Below are 23,696 nucleotides of genomic sequence, written 5' to 3'. Positions count from 1 at the left end.
TGGACGTCTGTTCCACTAACTTTCATATTTGACATCCGTAAAATTCTGCCACTTTTCTTATTATATCAATTTCGTTCGTGCATATAATAGTATACTCAACATTATTTCAAAACTAGAAAAATTTAAGGCAATTATTACTTGTGCCACATCATCCGACGACACCACGGATTATTATACAAAGAATTCCATTTTCCGGCACTCGTCCACTTGCGCTTTTAAAGTCCGCGGTACAGAAGATATCCTTCAAATCAACCAACATGCTTTCCAACACAAGGACAAAAGGAATATATATATATATATATGACTCCCACATGGCTAAAAAAATATTCTATTTATTTTCCTCATGATTATGTTTTCCTCCGTTCTTGAGATTGGACAAAATTAACTCCAGCTATAATTATATTTGATGGGTTACTGATATGAATATCGCTTGCATAGAAACTTAATTACTATTACATTTAGGCGATGTGCATGTTTCTAGTTCAATGATGAAAAGATTCATTGGAAGAAATTTCTTCTTATTATGGATGAAAATAACATTTTGGGCATGTCTCAAGTTGTGATTATCTTTGATAGTAAACATATACATTTTCTTTTGCAGATTTAAAATTGAAACTATATATATGTGGTAACTGTATTAATAGAAAAGCACCGTGCAAATAATTAGAGAATTATATATTTTTTTCTTATCCTGATTGAATGAAACTTATTCCAATCAAGCCGCTTGGGGGGGTTACAACTATGGACTTTGCTCGCATTCAAATTTAACTTAAAATAAAGGTGGGCAGTTATAACCCAAACCAATCAGAATTGAAGAAAATATCCGTTGGACCTAAAGAACTATGTAGACGTGCCCGGAATTATTATAATAACGTCAAGAAACCAAAAAAAGAATACCCCCACCTCTCTCTCTCTTTCTGAGTTCTTTTTATCTGGGTTGGCTTTCTTATTCAACCAATCCTCCTCAGTCTTCTCTTCTCTCAAAGACTGCAACCTCTCTCTCTCTCTCTCTCTCTCTCTCTCTCTCTCTCTCTCTCATGCCAAGATTCCAGAATAGCAAATAGCAAGAGTACATCCAATCTTCTCTGCATGTTCCTTGGTCACGCTGGCTTGTGATAATGTCCATGCCTTTTGCATGATATCAACGTACTAATGTACAGGACCTTGCTGATTTGATCATATCATCATCATCATCATCATGTGGACCAGATTGGTAGCTAACAAGATCCTGAGGAAGGGATTGGGAAGCAACAACTTCGTCGCTGATTACCCCATCAACATCGAAGACTCTCTCGTCGGCTTCCCCATATTGGAAGATCCCTCCTTAAGCGGCAAGAGCAATTTGAACCACCACAGGGACACCCTAAAGTACAAGTAATCATTTCGAAACCCCCCTCCTATCTCGTCCCTCTATCTTCGCATGGTGATTATCCTTTCAATGTTGTCGCGGCATAACAGTTTATGTCTGTACCATCAATTCTTTAACAGCTGAAGCCTATAAAGAAGGGTTTGCAGAAGTTTAACATGATTTTAGAAGATAGTTGCATGGTCAACGTAAGACGTCAAAATTCTAACATCTTCTTGTTCTTCCTTCTCTGTTGTGGAGTTTAGAGTTTTTGTTAGTACTTGGAATGTTGGAGGGGTTGCACCGGATGAAGATTTGGCGATGGAGGACTTCTTAGATACGTGCAACAACTCCTACGATATCTATGTTCTAGGGTAAGTAAGAAAACACGATGGAAAATGCCACCTATTTGCACATAAAGATCAAAATGAGAAATTGGATTAGATAAGTGATTCTTCCATGGATAAGGTGTTTCCGCAATTGGTTTACTTCAAAAGCTGTTGCATCAGCACGCACTATAGATAATACTGTAGATGAACAAAAAAATATTGCACAAAATATACACGAGAATATGCCCTACTTGTGGGGTCTAGTATCGTCCTCCATTTTTTTTTTTTCTAAACTGTGATCGGTTTGGTCTATATATTGAATAGCTTAAACAATAAATTCTCGACGAACTTGATAGAGATCGACGTCTCGCGTGAAGAATATCTCCTATCCCTTGTTTGATTCAGGTTTCAAGAGATTGTGCCATTGAAGGCGTCCAATGTTCTGGGGTCTGAGAACGCAAATCTCTGCATGAAATGGAATTCGCTCATCAGAGAGACCTTGAGTGGAAACCGTGATTGCCGCCATGGATCTGACTATGAGAAGAAGAGGATGCATGGGCGAGAGTATCACTGTATTGTCAGCAAGCAAATGGTGGGGATATTTATCTCGGTGTGGATTCGCAGTGAACTTCGTCCCTACGTCAGCTATCCGAGCGTTTCATGCGTTGGCTGTGGCGTTATGTTCTGCCTAGGCAACAAGGTATGTAGGTACTCGGTTTTGTAGATTGTCCATAGCATGTAAAAAGGGCAGGAGATCCCTCTATTGCCGTACACGTCTCGGTTCCTCGTCTCTTTCCCTGAAACCATCAGCTTGAGTGGATAAGGGTAACTTTGAAATCTAAAACTGCATGTATCGGCGGCTGAGAATCGTTGTCACACCAGAGGATCTTCATCTCGTAAAACGATTGATTTTACTGGTTGTATCATATAAAAATAATCTATGCATCAATCTTGATTATCTTATTTGTGACGTGGCCAAGATTTAGAAGGGAAAAAGAAGTTCATTATGCAAAGATCCTCATAACAATAATGTTTGTGCCTCTATATATATATACATGTGAAAAAGAAATTTTATTAGGGTATCCGTATAATGCTATGGACCACACGATATGAGAATAAATACTTTCATTTTTATTTTATTTTACATCTTATTTCTTCTGAATTTTTAATTAATTTGCAGGGGTCAGTTTCGGTGAGGTTTCTATTACACGAGACGAGCTTCTGCTTTGTGTGCACTCATCTCGCCTCTGGAGGCAAAGAAGGAGATGAAAAGTGGAGGACGTCCAACATGGCAGAGATATTATCTCGGACCGCCTTTCCTAGGGGCCCATTGCTTAATTTACCTAGAAAAGTTCTGGACCACGAGTACGTGAAGCCATATATTTTTTTATGTTTTGTGCTCTTGTTTTCAAACCGCCTAGCCAATTCCATTTACTTATTTATTCATTTGGTCCTATTAAATATGTTTCTTCGCTAGAAGCCATGAGGATAAGACGGGGTTATGCACTTATATTATGTGATAAATAATCATCATTGCATGTTCACGACTCGGCATTTGTCGACATGGACGTTGGGTCGCCAAAGAAGATTAATTAGTGTTATTCTTCTTGTTTTGTTGCTTAAACCAATTTAGGTGATTTTAGTTTTTGTTGAGGAATTATCTTATTGGTTCTCCGACCAATTAAGTTAAGTAGTTAGATAAACCGTCTGAAAAGGAAGAGACGTATAGTGCTAAGCCTGTCGACTTGCTGTGTTATATAGTTTAAACAAGTTGACTTACTAATCAATGTGTAAACGAATGGATACCCTGATTTGCTGTTCGTAAACAATATATTAAGCTTCTGCGTGATCTCAGCTGATTGTGTCTGGTATGTGGATGCAGTCGGGTCATTGTGCTCGGAGACTTGAATTACCGGATTTCGTTACCGGAAGCAACCACTCGAGAGCTGGTAAATAGAAAAGGATGGGATGCATTGCTAGACAAAGACCAGGTAGCTATCCCTCAGCCCCAGAATTTTCGAGAATTTATTAGATCGAATGATGCGAAATAGTTAGCTCCTGAAGTGGTATCATGATAGACTATCATTCTGTTTACAGTACTTGGAGATTATCTTTCCGTGCAATCCTTGACTACCTATCAAATTATGTCATCAGTACCCCATGTATAAGAAATGATATTGGTCTTTGTATATTCAATAATCATGATGAAAACCTAAATTCTCAGTTCACATTGGTTCGTTCTGAAAGTCATCTTTTCTTTCTTTTGGTTGTAAAACTGAAGCTGAGGATGGAGCTGATGAACGGGCATGTATTACAAGGTTGGCACGAAGGGACGATCCAATTCGCCCCCACATACAAATATATTCCGAACTCCGACTTGTATTACGGATGCTTTCAAGCAAAAAAGGGAGAAAAAAGGCGTTCTCCTGCGTGGTAAATTCATTTTCTCGAATTTCTTTTGTCGAGAGCTCGAAAAGAATAAGCATAAAATTGGATTATTCTTTTCTTTTATGTAGTTAACCTGTTTTCTTTTCTTATGCAGGTGTGACAGGATAATTTGGTGTGGAAAAGGATTGAAGCAAAATTTGTACACACGAGGCGAATCATGGCTGTCTGATCATAGGCCGGTAAAAGCGATATTCACTGCAGAGGTCGGGGTTTCGCGAACATTGAGAGGGCTTCGGAGCTTATTTCTATCTGAACGGTTCGATCCAGTCGCAAGCCGATTTGTGGTCTCATCCAAGGACGATGGATTGCTATGTAAAGGCCGGTCCAGCTTCCAAATTTGAGGTCATCATCGCTGCAAATTATAGCAATACACTGAATGAAGTATGGTGATTACGGCGGCGTTTCTATTTTACCTTAAAAGGAAAATCTGAAAGCTATAGCCCCATGAGAAACTTCTTTAATTTGCCTGTGTCATATTTTGGTGAGGAGTGTACAGTGAAACCTATATGTCTTTATTATGCATGTGTTGTTGCGTAATGAAAGATGTCCAAGTCATCCATCGCTTTCATCCGATTTGAAAACTAGGGATTTGATTGTGGTCAGAAATAATGGACAAAAAGGATGCTTCCCATGTTCTCCCCCTACTAGGGACTTTTAGTGCTAACTTCCATGCACGCCAAGATTAATTTATGATTAAGTTAAGCATAATTTGCCAATGATCGGAAGCAGCCTGAGAATCTAATTGGTTGGAGGATCCCAACCACATGATTTGTCCAAACTGTGAAGATTATGGCACACGAAATTAAATAAAAGCTTTGGTTGGGCAATGGTTTTGCATGGAGCCAAAGAAAAGCGTCATCGCTTTTCTTATATGCGGCATCATCAACGGCTTATTTTATGCGTGGTAAAGGGACAAAAATGATGATTAATGGCAAGTGGGTTCGGAGAGATTATGGCTGTCTGAGGCCAACAGCCATTCTGGTTTTAATGCGTTGTTCTTTTGACTCGTTTCGATAGGGACTAAATGTGACATGTAGTTTAGATTGACTCAATCGAGGTGGATGATCCTTTTCTTTATATCCCAAATAGAACTCCAAATTCACGACAAGATGGGCGTTGCGGGTCCTAGTCATTTGGCAATCTTGATGGTGAAACATCCACCACTGAAACCCTGTTGGTGGGTCGCGTTTGAACCAATGCAGGACGTGCTCCGCCTCCGGGGCGGTGATGAGAGCGTTCTTTTTAATATTTGATTTGTGGTTTTCACGAATTCTCGAACGCACGTATGGTAATGCTGTCTTAGACCAGGGAGTTCAAAAGTCGAAACCGTATGGTATATTTTATGGCTAGTTGCAACTGAATTTGATGTCGACACCTTGCAACGAAAAATCGTGCCTTAGGTTTGGAAATGATTTAGTTGCCGCGGGACGGCAGCATCAACGCTTCTACCATAACATATGGTGAGTCTGCCTTGTTGATTAAAGCTGCACAAATTTACCACAGGTGATGAGGATACACATTTTCACAAATAATAAGACAGGTTAAAAACTAACAAAACCCTAATTTCCTTTCTCTCTTCTTTTCTCGCTTCACTCATTTCTCAAAATAACAAAGAAACTCAATCCTTCCCATCCACATCTTTACCCATAAGAGTATACAAATATGAAAATCATCATTGGTTTACCCGGTGAAAATGGAGTGGATTAGTCGTATTGGGGTGGAAATAATCGCACTCACCTTCCCTTTCCCTTTTTCTCCTCTCTTAAGCCTACCACCGCCCATTTCAGCCGCTGCCAACCACCGAATCACCACCGCCCACCATCGCCATCAACTAACACCCCCACCATAGGCCAGTAGCCGCCAATCTCCATAGTTTTCTCTCTGGTCGACCTTAGATCTAAGATGCACCCTCCAGATCGTGAAGGTCGCACAGAGGCTACGTGGCCTCAAACCGCGACATGTGGGGGGTTTGCTCAAGAGATACTAAGGACTAAGGAGTGTTTGTGGCTGCTACGAACAGTGACAGACAACAATGATGGACAACAACGGCGACAATGATGGAGATGGAGTCTGGCAAGCGTACGAGGAAGAAGTATGCATGAGGAAGATAAAGCATAGGAAAAAGAAGAAGAAAAATTAAAACAGAAAAGAGAGAGATGATGCATTACCTAAGAGAAAAAATAAAGACATAAAATTGAGTCATTTTCTCAAAACAAAAGTTAGGGTGAATTTTAATTTAAATAAAGGTACGATGTGACTAAGTCAATCTCCCATAAGAGCATAAGCTTGCTGGTCGTTGGAGCGGGGACACTTTTTCATAAAATATTATGAGTAAAATATAATCAAATCCCCAATAACTGGGTATTAGGATTGTCGAAAAGCTAAATCAAACCAAACTGACTTGAATTGAATCTCTTATTTTGAGTCTTTTTGGATCAGGTTTTAATTTTTTTTTTAATTTTTTATGTTAGGGTATTATGATATATTTGGGTCATAAACCTAAATCAAACTAAAACATGTTTAGTGCCTTATGCTCTTCTAGATCATGAAGCAAATCCATAATTAGTTCTCTCGTTCCCAAATCCATCGTCTCCATTAGAGGCTCTCCAAGATCGTGAAGTGCTGTCGCTCCTGAAACCATCTTCTCTAAGATCACGAAACTCTCTCACTCCTGTTCCTTCTCATTGTCTTTGCATTCTCTCTGCATCTACTTTAATTCCTTCTCTCTCTATCCAACGCCCTTCATTGATCCTCACGACTTCCCCACACAAGCATCCAAGCAACCTCTCAAATCCATGAGGAGGACGACAAGTCGGTCAGTCTCAAGAGCACCTGAAACTAAATTATTTCGCTCACTATCTACAGTCCACCGTCATCGATTTCACCTTCTTTTTCTTCTTTCGTTGTTCTCGTTTCTGTTTCGTCTTTGTTGCATTTGCTTGGATTCGCAATTTGAAGGAAGCGACTAGTCCACTGATCTTCGCACAAGTTCTAAGTGAGATTGAGCATCGGAGGAGCTTGATTTTGCTTGGTACTGAGTGGCAAAGTTGGTGTAAGTGAGGAGCTTGATGTCCAAATGGGAATTTTTCAATATTGTATCGGGGAAGACCAAGGGAAAAAAAGGGACAGCCTGACAACTCAAACCAAATGGACCCAACCTGAACCGTATTCTAGTCTATTCGAATTGGGCCTCGGTTCTGGTCACAAGAAGCATGTTGTTTTCAATGTTCAGTTCGATTTGTATATCAGTAAAATCCAAACCAAACCATTGACACCCATACCCAGTACTATGAGACCAGTGAGCAATTCTAATTTATCACCTAACAAATATGGGTAATCCATATTAGCTTGAAGCTTCCCAACGTAACTCCATCTTCTCTAGTTAATCAATCCATGGCTTGGCGCGTCATCTTCTTCTTCAAAATCCCCATGCCCAAAAACCTCACCAATCGAAAACCCTAATCTCTGCAACCTCCCTGCTTCTCCATTGTCCACCTCCTTCCAAAAGACAAAGCTCCCTAAATCCATCCGCAAGAAGCGCAACAAGAAAGAATCCTCTTGCAATAAGCTCGTCCCGACCCTCCCCAATTGCTCCCCAACCGTGAATCTATCTTTGAGAGCGGCTGCCACTTTAGATTTCTTGACGGTTCCTAGGATTTACTCTCCAAGCAGCCCGAGCGTGTCGTCTGCCTAGACAACGATGGGAAGCTCCAATGCAAGGTCGGCTTCCCCTTCGACTGGACAAGGTCGTCTGGTCGATTCGGCGCCACCCTCTCCTATACGAGGTCCACCGCCACTCAACAATGAGATGTGGCCGGATCACGGCAGCAAAACGATAGACACGATCAAAAGGAATTCTTGAATTGGGGGCAAAGGCTTTGCGTAGACCTAGGATCGGAATTAAGGAGATAAGTTAGTATTGCTCACTGGTCTCGTAGAATTTGGAAAGAAACTTTTGCATTGAAATGTGGGGATTTTGGTCTTGAGGTATTTGGTCATCTTTTAACTAGAGGTTTTTCTTTTTTGACAAAAGTGCCCTTACCCCGGTGGCCAAAAAACCGTCGGTTGACGAACATTCAATTAGACGGCAAGCTTAGGCTATCATTTGATACCAATTTGACTACTTCATACACTTATTTGAAATTAAATTTACTTTGACCCTTTTTTAAGAACATGTCTCCACTTTATGCTCTTATTTGAAATTTTTTCATCATCTAATCCATTTAAATACAAGTTGGCAATTCCAACTAACATTTTTTGCCAAATAAACAAGTCATGTCAACATTTTTGTTGAGTAAGCGAGTCCTAAGAAAATACATATGATATGATAATTTATCTAAAGAGAGGTACAAAAGAGAGTTTCGTTTTGAAAGTTGAGATACTCGATTAAATGGAATGGATAAATGAAGCATACCATGCCATGGACTAGGAACTGTGGCATGGGGGGACAGCTAGTCCTTTTGCCGAGGCAAGACTGGCAAATCGTTTGAAGCCTTGAATACTTGATAGCAAAACGGACAAATATTCAGGTAATTGCTTTTCATTACCCATTCAATTAATTGAGTTTATGTAAGTTTTTTTAAGGTCACTTAATTTGTTAGATAATTTTATTTGAGGTCACTTATTAAGTTGGTTTCATGGTTAAGTCAATAATCTTTGATTTCGATCATCGTTTGAAAATACCTTCTCAAATCACACTACTTTCAATATGTAGATGATAATATTTATATATATGAATCTTATATACATTGTGGAATGAAACACCACAAGAGTACCTATATGAGATTCCAAATATAACGATGCATTGAATTTTCAATTTTTCAATGATTGTGGCACTTTATTTGAAATCAAAACTAGTTTTCGAGGAATTGAACGTGATGGACAAAGGGCCGTCAGATTTTCTTCAAAACATCGGTCCTATTCCTCAAAATGCATTATTAAAAAGTTAAGAATTTAGCGCATTTAGTGAAATTAGTCGTAATCTAGGACCTTCGTTGATAATTTATAATATAAGGTTGTGGGCGGTTGCTTGGATGAGGTGACTATAGTTATAATACAAGCATAGTGTTGGAAATATGAAAGTGGGATGAACACCACTTTTTCCTTAACAAAAACTAAACCTCTTATGCATCGCTTTCTCGATTAAACATGCATATAGGGGAAAACTATACATATATTCTTGGAGTAAATTATAAACACATTATGTCAATTCACAGAATAAAGATAAAGTTGAATAACGAGAAGTTTTTCAAATAGTCGCATAAAGAATTTTGTCATATGCAAAGTTATATTACTTGTATTATGCGCAATGAGTAAATTGAAATTGGATATATTTCTTTACTATATTCGCTTTTTAAAATCTTCTTAAATAGAGAGTAAACAATTTTTATAATGTGATAATTACACAAATGGTCACTAATATTGAACATGAACTTGAGTTTGTTTAATGTGATTTCTTAATTTTATCAAAATACTAAATATCATTCCTGAACATTTTATTTGTTTAATGTGATTTATGAATTTTTAGTTTATGTTCAATCTAGTCTCTTGATTATAATGGTCTCTAAACTTTGGCTCAATGTGCAATATTGTTTATAAACTTTTAATTTGTTTAATGTAGTTGTTAAACTCTAATCTAATGTTTAATGCGGTTCCCAAACTTTTAATTTATTCAATATAATCATTGGAGCTTTGATATTCATTGAACTTAGTCCTCGAATTATTGAATACTTTCAAATGATATGTACAAATTAATTCAAAACTACATCAAATATCAAGAATTACATTAAACAAATTAAAAATTTGGAGATCACATTGCATATTGAGTTTAAGTTTTTGAATTATTTGAATCATTTTCCTTATAAAAATATTTAATATTATCCATGAACTTGAATTAATGAAAATGCAATATTGAACATTTTCATATAGTTGATAAACTAAGTTGAATGTATACTAAAAGTTCAGGGACCATAATAAACAAATGAAAAGTTTTAAGGACGACATTGCACAATAAAATAAAGTTCAACAAATTAAAAATTTAGGAATTTTACCTTACAAAATCCATGATTTCTTACTCTCTCACTACGCAATCGAGTGAAAAAAGTTTGACGAGAGCAAAAGCCAATCATCTCTCCGCAGCAGTTGTCGCGCTTAGCGCCGGCGGCAGATGCAGAGGGAGAATGCGGGAGCGGGACCAGCGTCGTCCGGCCGACCCGCGGCTTCCCACGGTGGAATTCCTCATCCTCTCCGCGCAGGTGAGTCTCTGCTCCGCCGCCGCATCCATCCGGCCGCTCGCCCTGACGTGGCTCGGCCCTTGATGCCATGCGCAGCGGCTCGGAGTCGATCCGATTGTCAAGTACACCGCGCTGTCGCTCTTCGCCGATCGGTTCTGCGCTTCTCTCTCCAGGTTCGCCTCGCCGCTCCGCCGCTTCGCCATTTCCGGTTTGGGGAACCGTTGATGCGCTGGTTCGCCCGATTTTCCGTACGATAGAGGTTCCGCATTGCTGTCTCGTTGTCGTGTTGAGTGAGATTAGGTTGAATTCGTGTTGGCAGACGAGTGTCGGATTGAATTCCTTGGCAAGGTCGCAGCAAGTTAATCTGGAAATTTTTGCGATTTGAGTTTGATCAGCTTGTTTTAGGAGTCTTTGATCGACAATTTTGGTGAAGTTCATTGCTTTATCTTAGTTGCGAATCGGAGGTTTAGATGATTTTGTTTTGCGCTCATTACCTTTTTCAATCCCTTTTTTTCATTTCAAATTTGATCAATTGTGTGTTTTTGAGACTGAGACTTTGATAGTAGACGGATATCAATGCGATACTTGCGAAATCTTTCTAAAGCGGGCGACAATCGGGATTGCTGACGGCTCTTTTCGTACTGAGTGAGCAATTTTGCCTTTGTGAAGGTCTGAAGAGGGCAATGCCATTCAACACTGGCTACTACAGCCTATTAGAGAGAGCAACCTGCAGTTCTTTTCACTCGTCTCTATCTGGATCTCAAGCAAAGTAAAATCTGATACTTTGGCATCATCCGAACATTAGTTAGATGACTGTACCATGTCATCTTTTGATGTGTCTGATATCTATCAGATACATCTGTCTCAGCCGCTGTCGGTAAAGACCTTGAAGTCTTGGGGGGATCGGAGCATCACTGAACAACATTTTACAACTCGAGACTTTTCTGAAGGAGTATGCTAATTACCGTCCATAAGCGTTGAAAATACCTAACTCTTCTTTTAGTGTCTCGCCATGATTAATGAGGCTGGCTTTGCCTAGGAAGTGGTCTTTTTGCAGGTATATACTTGGAAATCGGAATTAACATTGCTTTCTCTATTGTTTATCGACAATTGAATGATGGATCTGTCATTTCAGATGCTGGACTTTGAAATTGGATCCGCAAGTGATGCTTTCATGTTCCTCGAACAACTCTACATCCAATTCAAGCAAGTCGTTTTTCCTCCCTTGACTATGGTTAAATGAATTTCCAGCTTTTTGGTTTTCTGCTTTGAGGTGCTTTTAATGTTTCTATGCCTTCTTTAATTCAGGGAAGTCGCAGCAGTAGGGAAGCTTTTGAGTTTTGAAGCATGCATGGATGTCATGGATCTTCTCTATGAAAAGGAGGACATGACAAGGCTTTATCGTTCTCCTCGCCCTCTTGCTGCATCTATCTTGGCATGTTTTAACAGATATAAAATACTCAGATAAAATAACCCCTGTTTTTAGCTAAGCTTTTGCAATCACTTGCAGGTTTGTTCCTATCTTATGACAGTCCCAAAACAGAGTTTGGAATTTCCAATTCTTGCTTGGGGTACTATTTCGTGTTCAAGTTATTGCCATTTCATCTTCTCCACGATAGTTTCTTCTTTTCGCAACCAAATAGTTACTGGACTAAGCCTTAATATGGTGTACCTTAACCATAAGATATAACCATAACTCTTCATATTACATTAAAAAGATCTTTTGCGGTATAGGCACGTTATATTCATGTTCATGAGTCCTCTTTTTTCTTCCGCTTAATCTAATTGTATTATTGACCAACTCTCTTTTTCTCTCACAAATAGTACATGTATTTTCTGCATTCGCATTGATGATGGTTGAGCTGCCTACAAATTTTCTGATATGCTCTGCTGATTTTCTGTTGGCTTGTATCTCCACACCAAGTGAGCATGTAATGGATCTTCAAGTGTTTCACCATGACACCTTTGATTTAATACTGTTCCTATATTGTCAGCAAGACAGACATATCGGTGCTTGTTGAGATAATTTTTCACTGGCATGACTGCTGAGCTGAAGTGTCAAATTTGAGAACTCTGAATGTTTTTAAGAATTGTTTTGCTCTTTCATGTTGAGTACCCATTACATTCCAGTACTGACTTGCTTCTGTTTAAGGGAAGATGAGGGTTCCCCTGTGTTGCTCCTTAAAGCATTTGGACCTCTTTTCCAACTTATGTGAATAATGAGATTTGACCTTATCTTTTTTCAACCTAATTATCTGCAATATTAAAGGTTCATTGTTTGGATTTGAATCCATGTTAATGAATTGACTTTCTGTTTTTGCAGTGAAGTTTGCAGCTTTGTGCAAAGAAGAAGAAGTGAAGGAACTGGTGAAGGTCATTCTTGGCCATGTCTTCGAGCCTACCTGCTAGGAAGGAAGTACTGAAGAAGGAGATTGCTCATCGAATCTGATGCCAGTGCTAGGTCCTTTCCTTTCTTCTTTTACATGTCTTGATTTGTTGCAACATAATTCTTGTGGATAAGGATGCTTGAAGGAAAAACAGTGGAAAAGAACTAAACGTAGCGAAAAGGAATTTCTCAGTTTTGTCTGTGGGCGCATTCATGAGGGATGATGAAAAATTTCAAGAGTTGACGGAGAAAAGACATGCTTCCGAGATAAGGTTTTCGCAGGGGATGTTATGCTTTTCACTGACAGCACAGTAGTTAGCAATAGTTAAAGTTTTATCTATAGATATGCATAAATACATAATTCACATGCAATAGTAGTATCGACAAGTAGTGCAACTGGTAAAAGTCTTGGTAAAGTTTTCATATACAGGTGCTTCTCTTAATCCAGTCGAATGTTCTTTGTATATCTCCATTCGGTTGATAGGGCCAAAGGAAGAAAGTTGCTTGTTTGAGCTTTAAATGGCAAAATGCTTGGCTTAGAAACACCGCATTACCAATTGAAGAGTGGTTCTTTGCATGCGTTACTCCATGAATGAGGGAGATTTGAAACCTGTTCGTTCCCCTCCCCATGTTTTATTTTGTCTTTAGTGAATTTTATTCAACTTGCTATTAACATAAAAAGGAAAATAGACAAAATATGAACTCGCAAAAACTAGTAGAGTAGTTGCTCTTGGCCCTCCTCCTCCCCTAGTCTCAACAATATCACATGTTTTTGGTTGTTCAGAGGATTTTGCTTACTATGTAAGATACGGTGTTCAAGTGTGACAAGTAGGATTGTTGTGCTGTTGATCTCTCACTTGGTCAAAGTCACGTTGCAATAGTCAGGATAATTTTGATATTATCGTCATCTAAAACTAAATTCATGAAAATAAAAAAGTACCATGAGAAAACTACAGTCAGAAAACCCAAGCCAAAGTCATAAAGTCATTGTTCAAAGCATAGTTCCTTGGTGTAAAGCTTTTGGCATGCGGGTTGCCGCAAGATCAAGATGTGTGTATATGTCAATAAGTAGGAAGAGACGCTTAATTCACCTGCCGATAACATACGCATATGGCCGTTCCGAGTACACTGCCGGTAATATGACAGCTAAGAAGAGATGTCTTTGACAGATCTGGTGCCATATTAACTTTTGACAATTAACCCTACCAAATGTGCTATAAACAGAACGGGCAAAAGTGGGAAGGTTCAGGGGATTTCTCTTTTTCGGACGGCGGTAATCCTTCAGTTCTCGAGACTGTCAAACCGCTGCTGAAGCATGCGGAAAATGGTGATGTTGTGCGGTGGAGGTGGCGGCGGTGGAGGCATGGTCCTTACTGGGGTTATGACGATGTCCCCATGGGTAAGTGTGTGATGCCTCTTGCGCAGGGGTCGGACCGACGGTTCAGAAGCCACCGTGACCTTCCCTGTCTTTGCCAATTCCTGTGCTTCTGCTCGCTTCCTCATGCTCTCCGCAATTCGCTCCTCGTTCATTTGCGCACCCTTCAACAGCAGCATTCATTTTCACTCGCAAAGGAATCAAATAAAAAGAACTTATCTAACCAAAAGATGCGTGGAGATAATTGCCATGCGACATGCACACTTGCTGTAAGATTATCACGAAAAGGATACACGCAAATCTATCTTGTTACGGCCTTTAGGATTCAACGATTCCCTGATCTGTAGCTCTAAAAAGTTTCAACTCTCACTAGCTTCAATTGGCAGACAAAACTTTCGCGAGATTTTTCGCTAAAGAAATATAAGTTAGATTCCTTCCTCTGTGCAAGTAGATGAGTGAACATGGTGTCAAATACGGAGGAACAGCTTACGGGAATAGCAGAAGTGCTGAGCATTGGGCATTGCACGGGCTGATCTTCGTCCGGCGGCTCAGTCGGGTGTTCCAGCGGCCAGAATTCAATCTCCAATTCCACCTCATGGTGGTGATGATGGACTTCCATGCAATTACCTCCTTCCCCACTATTATGCGTGCCTTCTGTCAATGAAACTCTCCGCTCCTCTGTATTCTGGTACGCCAAAACTCATCTCAGTTAAAGTAAATTAAATCCACAGCGAGAGAGAGAGAGAGAGAGAGAGAGAGAGACTTACAGCGTCATCCCCACATGAAAGTTCCATGGGAGACACGTTGAGAAGCTTCAGCCTGTGAATTTATTGTAGGGGGGGAGAGAGAGAGTGAGACAGAGAGGCTGAGAGAGAGCATGAAAAGGAGAACCTGGGAAGGAGAGGTGGCGGAGTGGGATCGCCCGCACAGTCGCGAGGAGGGAAAAAGATGCCACCAAGTTGCCTCTTTCATTGTTTTTATTTGTCATCTATTACGTTTTATTATACCAATCTCTTTATTTTTTTTTTTCAGGGGGAACAACTTTTCCTTTTTCTCAACTGGGTCCTCTCCTCCATCTCTGCCGGGGGGAGGGTTGGACGGAGCTTTCCCTTTTCACTTTCTTGCTTTAGCAACAGTGCGAGTGTCTGGGTTGAAAATATTACCAACGTTCCGCTTTTTCCTTATTATGCCTTTCTCGGGTTTTGGAGATGACGGACGGGAAACTGCGAATGAGAAGCGGGGGGAGGAAGATGCACAGTGAAAGCAGGCACGAGAAAGCGAGGGCGGAAAGCACGAGACAGCGGCTCCCGCTGAGCGCCCCCATTTCGGTAAGCTGTAAAGAGGGCAAAGGCGTATGCATACGCACAAGCCCGTTTTCATAAAGCCCAACAAAGGAGGGGGGAAGGGAGAAAAAGAGCAGAGGGAAAGCTAGTTCCCTAAAAGAACGGGGAGACATGGGCACATGAAGAACGGGGTTGTTTTGTCCATCGCCGTTGAGGAGATCCCATGGGGGCAGACGAACAAGAGCTCGGGTCTCCCAATTTCCCAATTCTCTCTCTCAACGAGTTGGACAGCTATGCCGCCTCCCACCGTCATGACGACCATCGACCAACATCCACTCTTCAGTTGTCTAAGTCATCGATGACTGGGATGGACCTTGGAACCGAGGTTGTCGTGGCCAACAGCTTTTCAGTTGCCGCAATCGAGATCGATTGCTTTGACCTTCGAGGATGTCCACACTTGAATGAGCGTGCAAGTTCAGACAAGAGATCAAACCCCCTAAATAGTCTAATCTTAAGACTTAGTCGAATGACCATCTTGGTGAGAATCCACTCAAGGGAAAGAGAAGTCAACAAGGATGACTAGGAACAATTCTAACTCGCTTAATGATCAGTCTTTGGATTGAGTACTGAAGGTAGTCATTAGGAGTTTGAAATCTCTTTTAACCTGAAGATTTTAATCTGAAACTTGCAAATGAAGTAAAAATCATGTTCAATCTAGATATCCTAAATTAACTGAACTAAAGAAGGTAAAATACAAAAAAATCTTGCCAAGTTCTAATCAAAATTTAAATTGATTAGGCACTAAATCTTGAAACTGTCCCATGTTTGAGAAAACTCGCCTCAGACTATCGATAATGAGATTTAATGATTTTTATTCAATCATTAACAATTTTCATACCCTATGTGCTATATTGAATTTTTCTTGTTTCAAGAAAACTTTTACATCAAGATTTTAAAAAGAAATTCTTTATTGTTATGGTGGAAGGGACGACTTAAAATTCTAATTACAGGATGTTTTGTTCAAGTGATATCTACTTAATCAATTCAGGAACCAAGAGTCGAAAGTTGAGCAAGTACCTAGTATCGAAGTTGCTTGAGATTCGTTCACGACATGATTCGAATGCATTCTCTCTTAAAAAAGTTGACTTTTTGAATTTTGACCGTATCATAAGTTGGTTAACTTTGTTGTGGTTGTCGCTTTCTGCTCTTCAAGACGTGTTATTGTTGGTTGTTGACAAATTTATATGATCAAAACTCTAATGAATACTTTTCTTCGTCTCACTTATATCATAACTTGGTCAAACCTAAATTCTTCTAATTTGATAACAAATTTCTTCCACCACAATAATACATGCTTCTTTGACACGGCGATCAATTGGTTCGTTGTCGTGGAGGCATTTTGAACCATCTAAACTGCTTCAAGTATTAAAAAAAAAAAAAAAACTGCTTCAAGTATTCTAAGTACTTACTCAATAGTCCATAAGAGGGAAAAAGAGAAATATAACTAGCAACAATTTCCAAGAAGCATTTTTACTTTTTCATTCAACAGCCTTTCTTGTGAGGACACGCATATATACGGGATAAAAGTCATCAAAAATCAAAATTATATCTACTGTGACACATTTATTTTAAATTTTCTTTTGAAACCAAAAACTTCATACTTATATTTATACGACACATTTACTCTAAAATTGTACAGTGTGACATATTCATCTAAAAAATTTGATGTTAAAGAAAAAAGTTTAGGGGTTTTTATATCATAAAAATAGTTTGGGGTAAAACGTATCATATGAGTACAAGTTTAGAGTTTTTGACGTCACAAATAAAATTTTAGATAAATGTATTATAGTGGATGAAGTTTGGGACTTTTTGTGACTTTTTCCTATATATACATACATGCATTAGAAACTCTTGATAAACTTGCAAGTGGGATATATATATATATATAGAGTCTACTCAAAAGCATGAAATCCAAAACTGGTGACAGCATAATTGAAATTGCCAATTTTGAAAGCACTACCCTATATGATTCTGACCAAACACGCGCATATCAAGTAAATATCACATCTCATCGAGATAAATCCTAAATCGACCAAACTAAAGAAGGTGGAAACATCGAATCAGCGCATCTCCGCCCCTTCCTTGGCCGAGCGACGTGTGACACGCTGCAAAAACTTTCGATTTGGATCCGGCAGTCGGAAGCCGGATGGGATACTTCTTAAAGCTGGGTTTAAATCTTGGGTCGAGAGCTAACGTAGTGGCAGTCGCGTGATAATTGGTAATACTGCAGTCATATTCCAGGAAAAAGAAATAAGAGGAAACAAAAAACAATGTTTTGGGGAATTTGCAGCAGAGCATTAGAGGCTGCAAAATTCCTAAAAAAGGAACCAAGAAAGCGTCATTGGTTCTGAAGTTGACCGTGGAATGGGATTTGGTTTCCAGGGGGCGGAAGAAGTGCATTCCTTTGACTAAACACAACGTGACAAATCGATGCAGACACGTAGTGCCTTTGACGAAGTCCGAGCGCTCCCTCGACCACAAGTCGGGCATTTGTCCTCCTAAGGGAGATTAACTAAATGAACGACGAGAGAGAGAGAGAGAGAGAGAGAGAGAAACTGAAACATCTAGCGGTCCAAATCCAACGTATGACCCCAACCGAAACAGCTTCATCCCTGCTCATTCTGGGTCGGCAAAGTGCCTACTTTCTAATTATTGACCCTCGAAATTGGTATGTCACAGAAGTAAAAATAATAATAATAATAAATAAAACAAAAACCACTCACACAACCAAAGTCTAAAAATAATAAACACGTCTCTCCATTCATAGGGGTGTTGCGTTGGTGTTTTTGGGCGTTTGCCTCGGTGAGATCTCCTGAGAGAGAGAGGGAGGGGGAGAGATGAAGCTGTGGAAGAGAGCCGCCGGAGCTCTCAAGGACCGGAACAGCCTCTTGATCAACACCCTCTCGCGGCGGCAACGCCACAGCTCCGACCTCCACGCCGCGGTCATCCGGGCCACCAGCCACGACGAGGCCCGGGTCGACTACCGGAACTCCCAGCGCGTCTTCGCTTGGGCCCGCACCGCCCCGTCCATCCACCTCAAGCCCCTCGTGTGGGCCATCTCCTCCCGCGCCCACCGCACCCGCAGCTGGTCCGTCGCCCTCAAGTGCCTCATGCTCCTCCACGGCGTCTTCTGCTGCAAGGTCCCCGCCGTCCAGCGCATCGGCCGCCTCCCCTTCGACCTCTCCGACTTCACCGACGGCCACTCCTCCCTCTCCAAGACGTGGGGCCACAACGCCCTCGTCCGCGCCTACTTCAACTTCCTCGACCAGAAGTCGGCCTTCCTCTACGCCGACCTCAAGGAGATCCGCAAGGTCAAGGCCGCCGGCCCCGAGGACTCGATCATGGCGGAGATCGTCATGCTCCAGAAGCTGCAGTCCCTCCTCTCCCTCCTCCTCCAGGTCAGGCCGCAGGCCGAGGGGATGCGCGGCACCCTCGTCCTCGAGGCCATGGACTGCATCATCATCGAGATCTTCGACACGTACAGCAGGGTGTGCAACCTGATCGCCAGGGTCCTCTCGCGGATCTACGGGGCCTCGCTGGCCGAGGCCTCCATGGTGCTCTTGGTGCTCCGGCAGGCCAACGCGCAGGGCGACGATCTCGCCGACTACTTCGAGTTTTGCAAGGTCTACGGCGTGCTCAATGCGTCTGAGTTCCCGAAGGTCGAGCGGATCCCGGAGGAGGACATCCGGGAGGTGGAGAGGATAGTCAACGGTGAGGGCGAAGAGGAGTCTAAGGCCATCGTGGTGAGAGAGAGCAGCGGCGGCGGCGGCGGCGAACTGGTGCTGTCGTCGGGGAAGGTGTTGAGGACCGTCGTGACGGACAAGTGGGAGGTCTTCGACGACGGCGGCGACGACCTCACGAGCGTGAACGGCGGCAATGGAATGGAACGGGACATTGTTAGTATAAGAAGTTTGAACGATCCTCAACCTCAACGTCAACCGCACCATGTGCACGCTTGTAAACTTGAGATTCCGGATTTAATCACTTTCTAGTAAAGTTGGAGTGGATAGACATACATATATTTCTTGCAGTCTTTTCTAAGAAGAATCTCATTGCTCGCAAATGTCACCGGAAAGATGGAGACTCTTTTGGCTAATGCCCACCTACATTTTGACGATATGGCATGGTGTGATGCTGACACTTGCGGGGCTTCTAGGCGTGTCATCGAGGTCGGGAAAAAGTTGCGAGCGAGTATGATTGAGCGACTGTAATCTCCTCGTTGAGAATTACAATGAGACCATCTCATCGACCTCTTGCCATGGAGTCGGCACGCTCTCGAGCCACATAAATTGGACATGTTAGGTTTACCTTTTTTGCATTTATTTCTCTTTTGAATCATTTTTGTAACGGTAATAATCGGAAATGAAGAGCTAATTGAGATGCCTATGGAGTTTCTGAACTGGAATTCTGGAGAAAATATTACATAGACTTAGTTTTTAACTTTTCCGAATTTCTTGGTTGCTATGCTTTTCAAAATAGAATGATCAATGACCTATCCCGCGTGAAATCAAAATCGCCTGGAGTTTCGTCGCATCGCTCCCATGTTTGATCAGAATGTTCCCTTTGGGATGAGTACATGTGACCCTTAGTTGCTTAACGTAAACTTAGGAGCAGTCCATATTTTGTGCTGGGATTTAATTAATTCTCCACATATAAAACATGATTAGGCGATCTTTATTTTATGTTTCCATGCAAAGCGTGGGTGGAGTACCCATTAAATCGGCCATTAGGTGACCAAACCCAGGTATCGGAACAAGTAGTGTTGCAACTTCTTCTCCGATTTAACCTCGAAAGTTTGCATTCACTAATTATTAAACAGCACGTAAACCATACTTGTTAAGTTAGATAATCTAAGTTTTATCTGCAATGTTCATTAGGGTAGAGAAGGCAAGACCATGATTACTTGCTCACATCTCTTGCAAATAAATATTCCCGGAACTTCTTCGCTATTCGGGATCTGAACGCACCACGTATGTTGCCAGACTTCGCACACGGCACACGCGATCATTCGCTCGCCGTCATCTTCCTTGGTGCCGCAAGCACAATCTACCACGCGGCCACCGTCCGCACCACATTCGTACACGTCCCGCGCGGTCGATCCTTGATCTCGAACGCTACCTTCGAGTACGAGCCTGCGTCCCACTTCCACCAGCCCGAAGACCGTCTCCAAACCGCTAGTGTTCAGATTGACGATGGATTCGGCGACGAAGCTCTTTAGTCCCCAATACAGTTCCCGAAAATTCCGTTCCACCTTGACCTTTAGCTCGTTCACAGTGGCATTTTCTTTCAGTACGATGCATTCATAGGGCGGCATCAGCGTAGTCTTCCATTCGCAACGGACATAGTCTCTCAACAGAACCGTGCAGAATAGTTTGAACTTACCTCCCAAACCAAGCTCCAATTTGGATGGCAAATCTCCATTGTATTCTTTGATAAGGTATCTGGAGTCCAAGATGATCCTCGCCATGAGTGATACGTTGTCGCTAATGTGGGTGTGGCTGCCTAGCTCGTGCTCTTTGAAGGTGTGCTTGTAAACACAAAACATGTCCTTCATGAGTTGAGCCCTTGTGATCTTGGATCCAGTCCTGAGATTCGAACTGCTCGCGACTGAACCTTCCGACTCTACGCTCGCTTTGGACACGTCCTCCAAGCAGTATTCTAGAACTTTTGTAACAGGGTTCAAACTCCGACGAACCAAGTATTTCCCCACGACGTGGTTCCCGAGCGATTTCAGAACGAAGTCCAACAGCCCCGTGTCGCCGATGTAGGCACGGGCGGCATCCCTCACTTCTTGCCTCGAAATCCACCTGAACTCGGCTCTCTTTAGGACCTCGATGATCACTCGGGTCGCCATCTCGACTCGCTTCGGCGACCATCTGCATGCGGTCTCCAGGAGGAAACTCTGACTGTAATACGAATCGATGAAGTTCGATTTTGGAACGCGGGTCATGAGCTCCAACATGAAATGGAAGAGGTCGCCGAGGCTGACCAAGGTGCGGTCCGACAGTGATTGATACCTCGAGAAGATCAATAGCACGTCGTGGCTGGAGTTTCCCAAGTGATGGACAAGTAGAGTTAAGGGCATGCCTTGAATGGCTTCTATGGCTTTCTTGTACATGGGAAGAGTAACGCCGAAGCTTCCTCGGCAAAACCGGTAACCCCAGCGACCGAACCATGGCTCACCATAAGCTAATCCATGAAGCAACCTCAGCTCCATGCCTCTTTTATAGGAAACGTCATTCAAACTCACTTTCCTACCAAACATGAGAGAACAAAAGTGTTCATGCCATCGCTTGATAGTTGCTCGGTTATTTGCTTATCAAACAAACGTTTATAGGAGGAAACATTGCAACGTTAGAAGAAATTTCTTTGTTAGATGTTCATGAGTCGAATTTTTTGGACATAAATTGTACTATGGTTAGGTGCTGCAATAAGTAGGCATCTGATGGAGCAATAGCTTGAAGGAAATGAAAAGATAAACGAGCCGCGACAGTCTGTACATATTTGGGACTAGCAATTCCCATCCATCAAAGATTTGCTTTGAATAAGAGACGTGCGCGCAAGAGCATTCATAACAAGAGTTCAGTTGCAAAATGAACTTTGAAGGATTTCCAATTTTTACTAGAGGTTTCGAATTTTAGTGTCTTTAGCATTTGTCTTTTAATTAATGGTGCTTGCATGCATCTGTGCGCATCTATACCTAAATGGACTTAATTACTATTCATAGGAAAGGACTAGATCCGCAGATTGATAAAAGTCGCATTTAAAATCCTTTCGTTTTAAAGAAAAGGCAAGTTGAATAAATTTTTTTGAATGTGTAAAGACTCTTAGTTTTCTTTTCAATTTGCGAGGAAAGGAAGAACATACGATGTGCTTCATATAATGAGACCTCATTACATTGAGTGCATATATACACACCAATTCACATGATTTTCTAGTATTGAAAGGAATAGATAATCAATAGGCAAACCTTGCTTTTAAACCAGTACATAATCGATCCCAAAAGTCCATGATCTGGAAGCCGGGCAAGTCCGAACCTGATTCCAATCCGTTAATGCACATCAAATGTCCGAACCCGTTCGAGTGGAAGACACCGTGCATGGTGTGGCCGTGTGCTTCCACTAAGTTTAATTTAACTTTCACTGGATTTGCATCAACCGAATCACCGTTGAAGATCAAAGAAGCAGGTGTTATGTCCTTGGAAAGCAAGAAGAAGTGGTACTTCTTGTTGCAAATTAGATGTTGACCCCAGCCTGAACCGCAAGTGTATCAGTAGCAACTATATAAGTATATAGATATACGATATCATCAAGTGACGACAATAAACACAGAACTAACTCGACAAAATTACACATGCAAAGGGAAAAAAATATTATGATTTGCATCCTTTGATGATGTATATGTCATTTAAGATTTATTCTTGTAAATATGGCATCCAATTATTACTGATTATGCTTGCATCATAGGTTATGAATTGTTAATTTTTTCCCTACAGGATCATGTGTTTCTGTAATTCTGTTGAGATCAACAAATACAACTGGATTCATATCCATGTTGAGATGAGAGATTATAAGATTCAATTGGTCCTTGGTGATCGGCCGTACGAAATGAACAAAAGAAAGGACCCACCCATGCTCAAGTTTGATATCGTTGGAGCGGACAAAAGGTTAAGCTAAGGTAATTGCAATCTTCACTCTAAAGAAACCAAATATTCTCTACATACAAGACGTAAACTTAAGAGAAATATTGAGTGCATTAGATGCACTAATATTTAATAAGTCAAACCCATAGATTATGTGGGTCTCATATGGAGTTCATTAATGAGGTAAATTCTATGATTTTTCTGAACTTAGGAGGTTTCCAAAATTTTCGTCCACTCATTCTCGTTTAGTCGCATTTTCTGGAATGTATGAAACCAAAATAGAGTTTTTAAGGGCATTACCTACGTATAAGCAGTGCTTGCAGTGACGACTGAGTGAAGCCTCAATTGGCTCTTCAATCACGTAAAGCAAGACATGAAGAGGTGGTTGGCGATTGATCTCGAGCTCAAACGACCAGCATGGCACTCCAATGCACGAGCTACTCTCAGGTTGCCCTAATTCAAGCAGTGCCTTCACATTCTCAAGAAACGACCCGTCAAACTCGATTGGATACCCGTTTTCTCCGAATGTCTTGAAACTAAAAACCCTCTCTCCCCTCTTCCTCTTCTTGCATGCCGTCAAGTCCAAATGAGACAT

General features: G+C 41.3%; 5 protein-coding genes across 6 annotated transcripts; 3 read left to right on the top strand and 2 right to left on the bottom strand.

Moving 5' to 3' along the window:
- The first annotated feature begins 975 nt into the window (after nt 1-975).
- LOC104433010 (type IV inositol polyphosphate 5-phosphatase 9) lies at nt 976-4,753 on the top strand. Of its 2 annotated transcripts, XM_010045618.3 has the most exons (7): nt 976-1,374; nt 1,612-1,719; nt 2,080-2,374; nt 2,855-3,039; nt 3,557-3,665; nt 3,956-4,107; nt 4,217-4,753. In XM_010045618.3, exons 1-7 carry the CDS (start codon nt 1,199-1,201, stop codon nt 4,461-4,463), a joined length of 1,272 nt encoding a protein of 423 aa, XP_010043920.2. In that variant the 5' UTR covers nt 976-1,198; the 3' UTR covers nt 4,464-4,753. The 2 variants fall into 2 exon arrangements, with proteins under 2 accessions (XP_010043920.2, XP_010043922.2); XM_010045620.3 differs by lacking the exon at nt 1,612-1,719.
- Nucleotides 4,754-10,301: 5,548 nt separating this feature from the next.
- LOC104435404 (cyclin-J18) lies at nt 10,302-13,137 on the top strand. Its single transcript, XM_010048161.2, has 8 exons — nt 10,302-10,376; nt 10,440-10,528; nt 11,025-11,124; nt 11,209-11,307; nt 11,395-11,412; nt 11,491-11,561; nt 11,664-11,790; nt 11,866-13,137. The coding sequence occupies exons 1-8, from the start codon at nt 10,302-10,304 to the stop codon at nt 12,043-12,045; spliced, it is 759 nt and encodes a 252-aa protein (XP_010046463.2). The 3' UTR covers nt 12,046-13,137.
- Nucleotides 13,138-13,798: 661 nt separating this feature from the next.
- LOC104433009 lies at nt 13,799-15,075 on the bottom strand. The gene is made up of 3 exons (XM_010045617.3): nt 14,884-15,075; nt 14,607-14,801; nt 13,799-14,280 (listed from the first exon to the last, which is right to left on the bottom strand). The coding sequence occupies exons 1-3, from the start codon at nt 14,908-14,910 to the stop codon at nt 14,023-14,025; spliced, it is 480 nt and encodes a 159-aa protein (XP_010043919.2). The 5' UTR covers nt 14,911-15,075; the 3' UTR covers nt 13,799-14,022.
- A 3,140-nt stretch (nt 15,076-18,215) lies between these two features.
- On the top strand, nt 18,216-19,837 carry LOC104433008 (putative clathrin assembly protein At1g25240). The gene has a single exon (XM_010045616.3). It carries the CDS (start codon nt 18,297-18,299, stop codon nt 19,449-19,451), a length of 1,155 nt encoding a protein of 384 aa, XP_010043918.2. The 5' UTR covers nt 18,216-18,296; the 3' UTR covers nt 19,452-19,837.
- Nucleotides 19,838-20,332: 495 nt separating this feature from the next.
- On the bottom strand, nt 20,333-23,696 carry LOC104433007 (PHD finger protein MALE STERILITY 1). Its single transcript, XM_010045614.2, has 3 exons — nt 23,402-23,696; nt 22,430-22,712; nt 20,333-21,713 (listed from the first exon to the last, which is right to left on the bottom strand). Exons 1-3 carry the CDS (start codon nt 23,694-23,696, stop codon nt 20,333-20,335), a joined length of 1,959 nt encoding a protein of 652 aa, XP_010043916.2.

The sequence above is a fragment of the Eucalyptus grandis genome, chromosome 2 (assembly GCF_016545825.1).
Source record: "Eucalyptus grandis isolate ANBG69807.140 chromosome 2, ASM1654582v1, whole genome shotgun sequence".
Taxonomy (NCBI): Eukaryota; Viridiplantae; Streptophyta; class Magnoliopsida; order Myrtales; family Myrtaceae; genus Eucalyptus; species Eucalyptus grandis.
The sequence above is the reverse complement of the archived record's forward strand: the minus strand, read 5'-3'. Positions and strand labels throughout refer to the sequence as shown.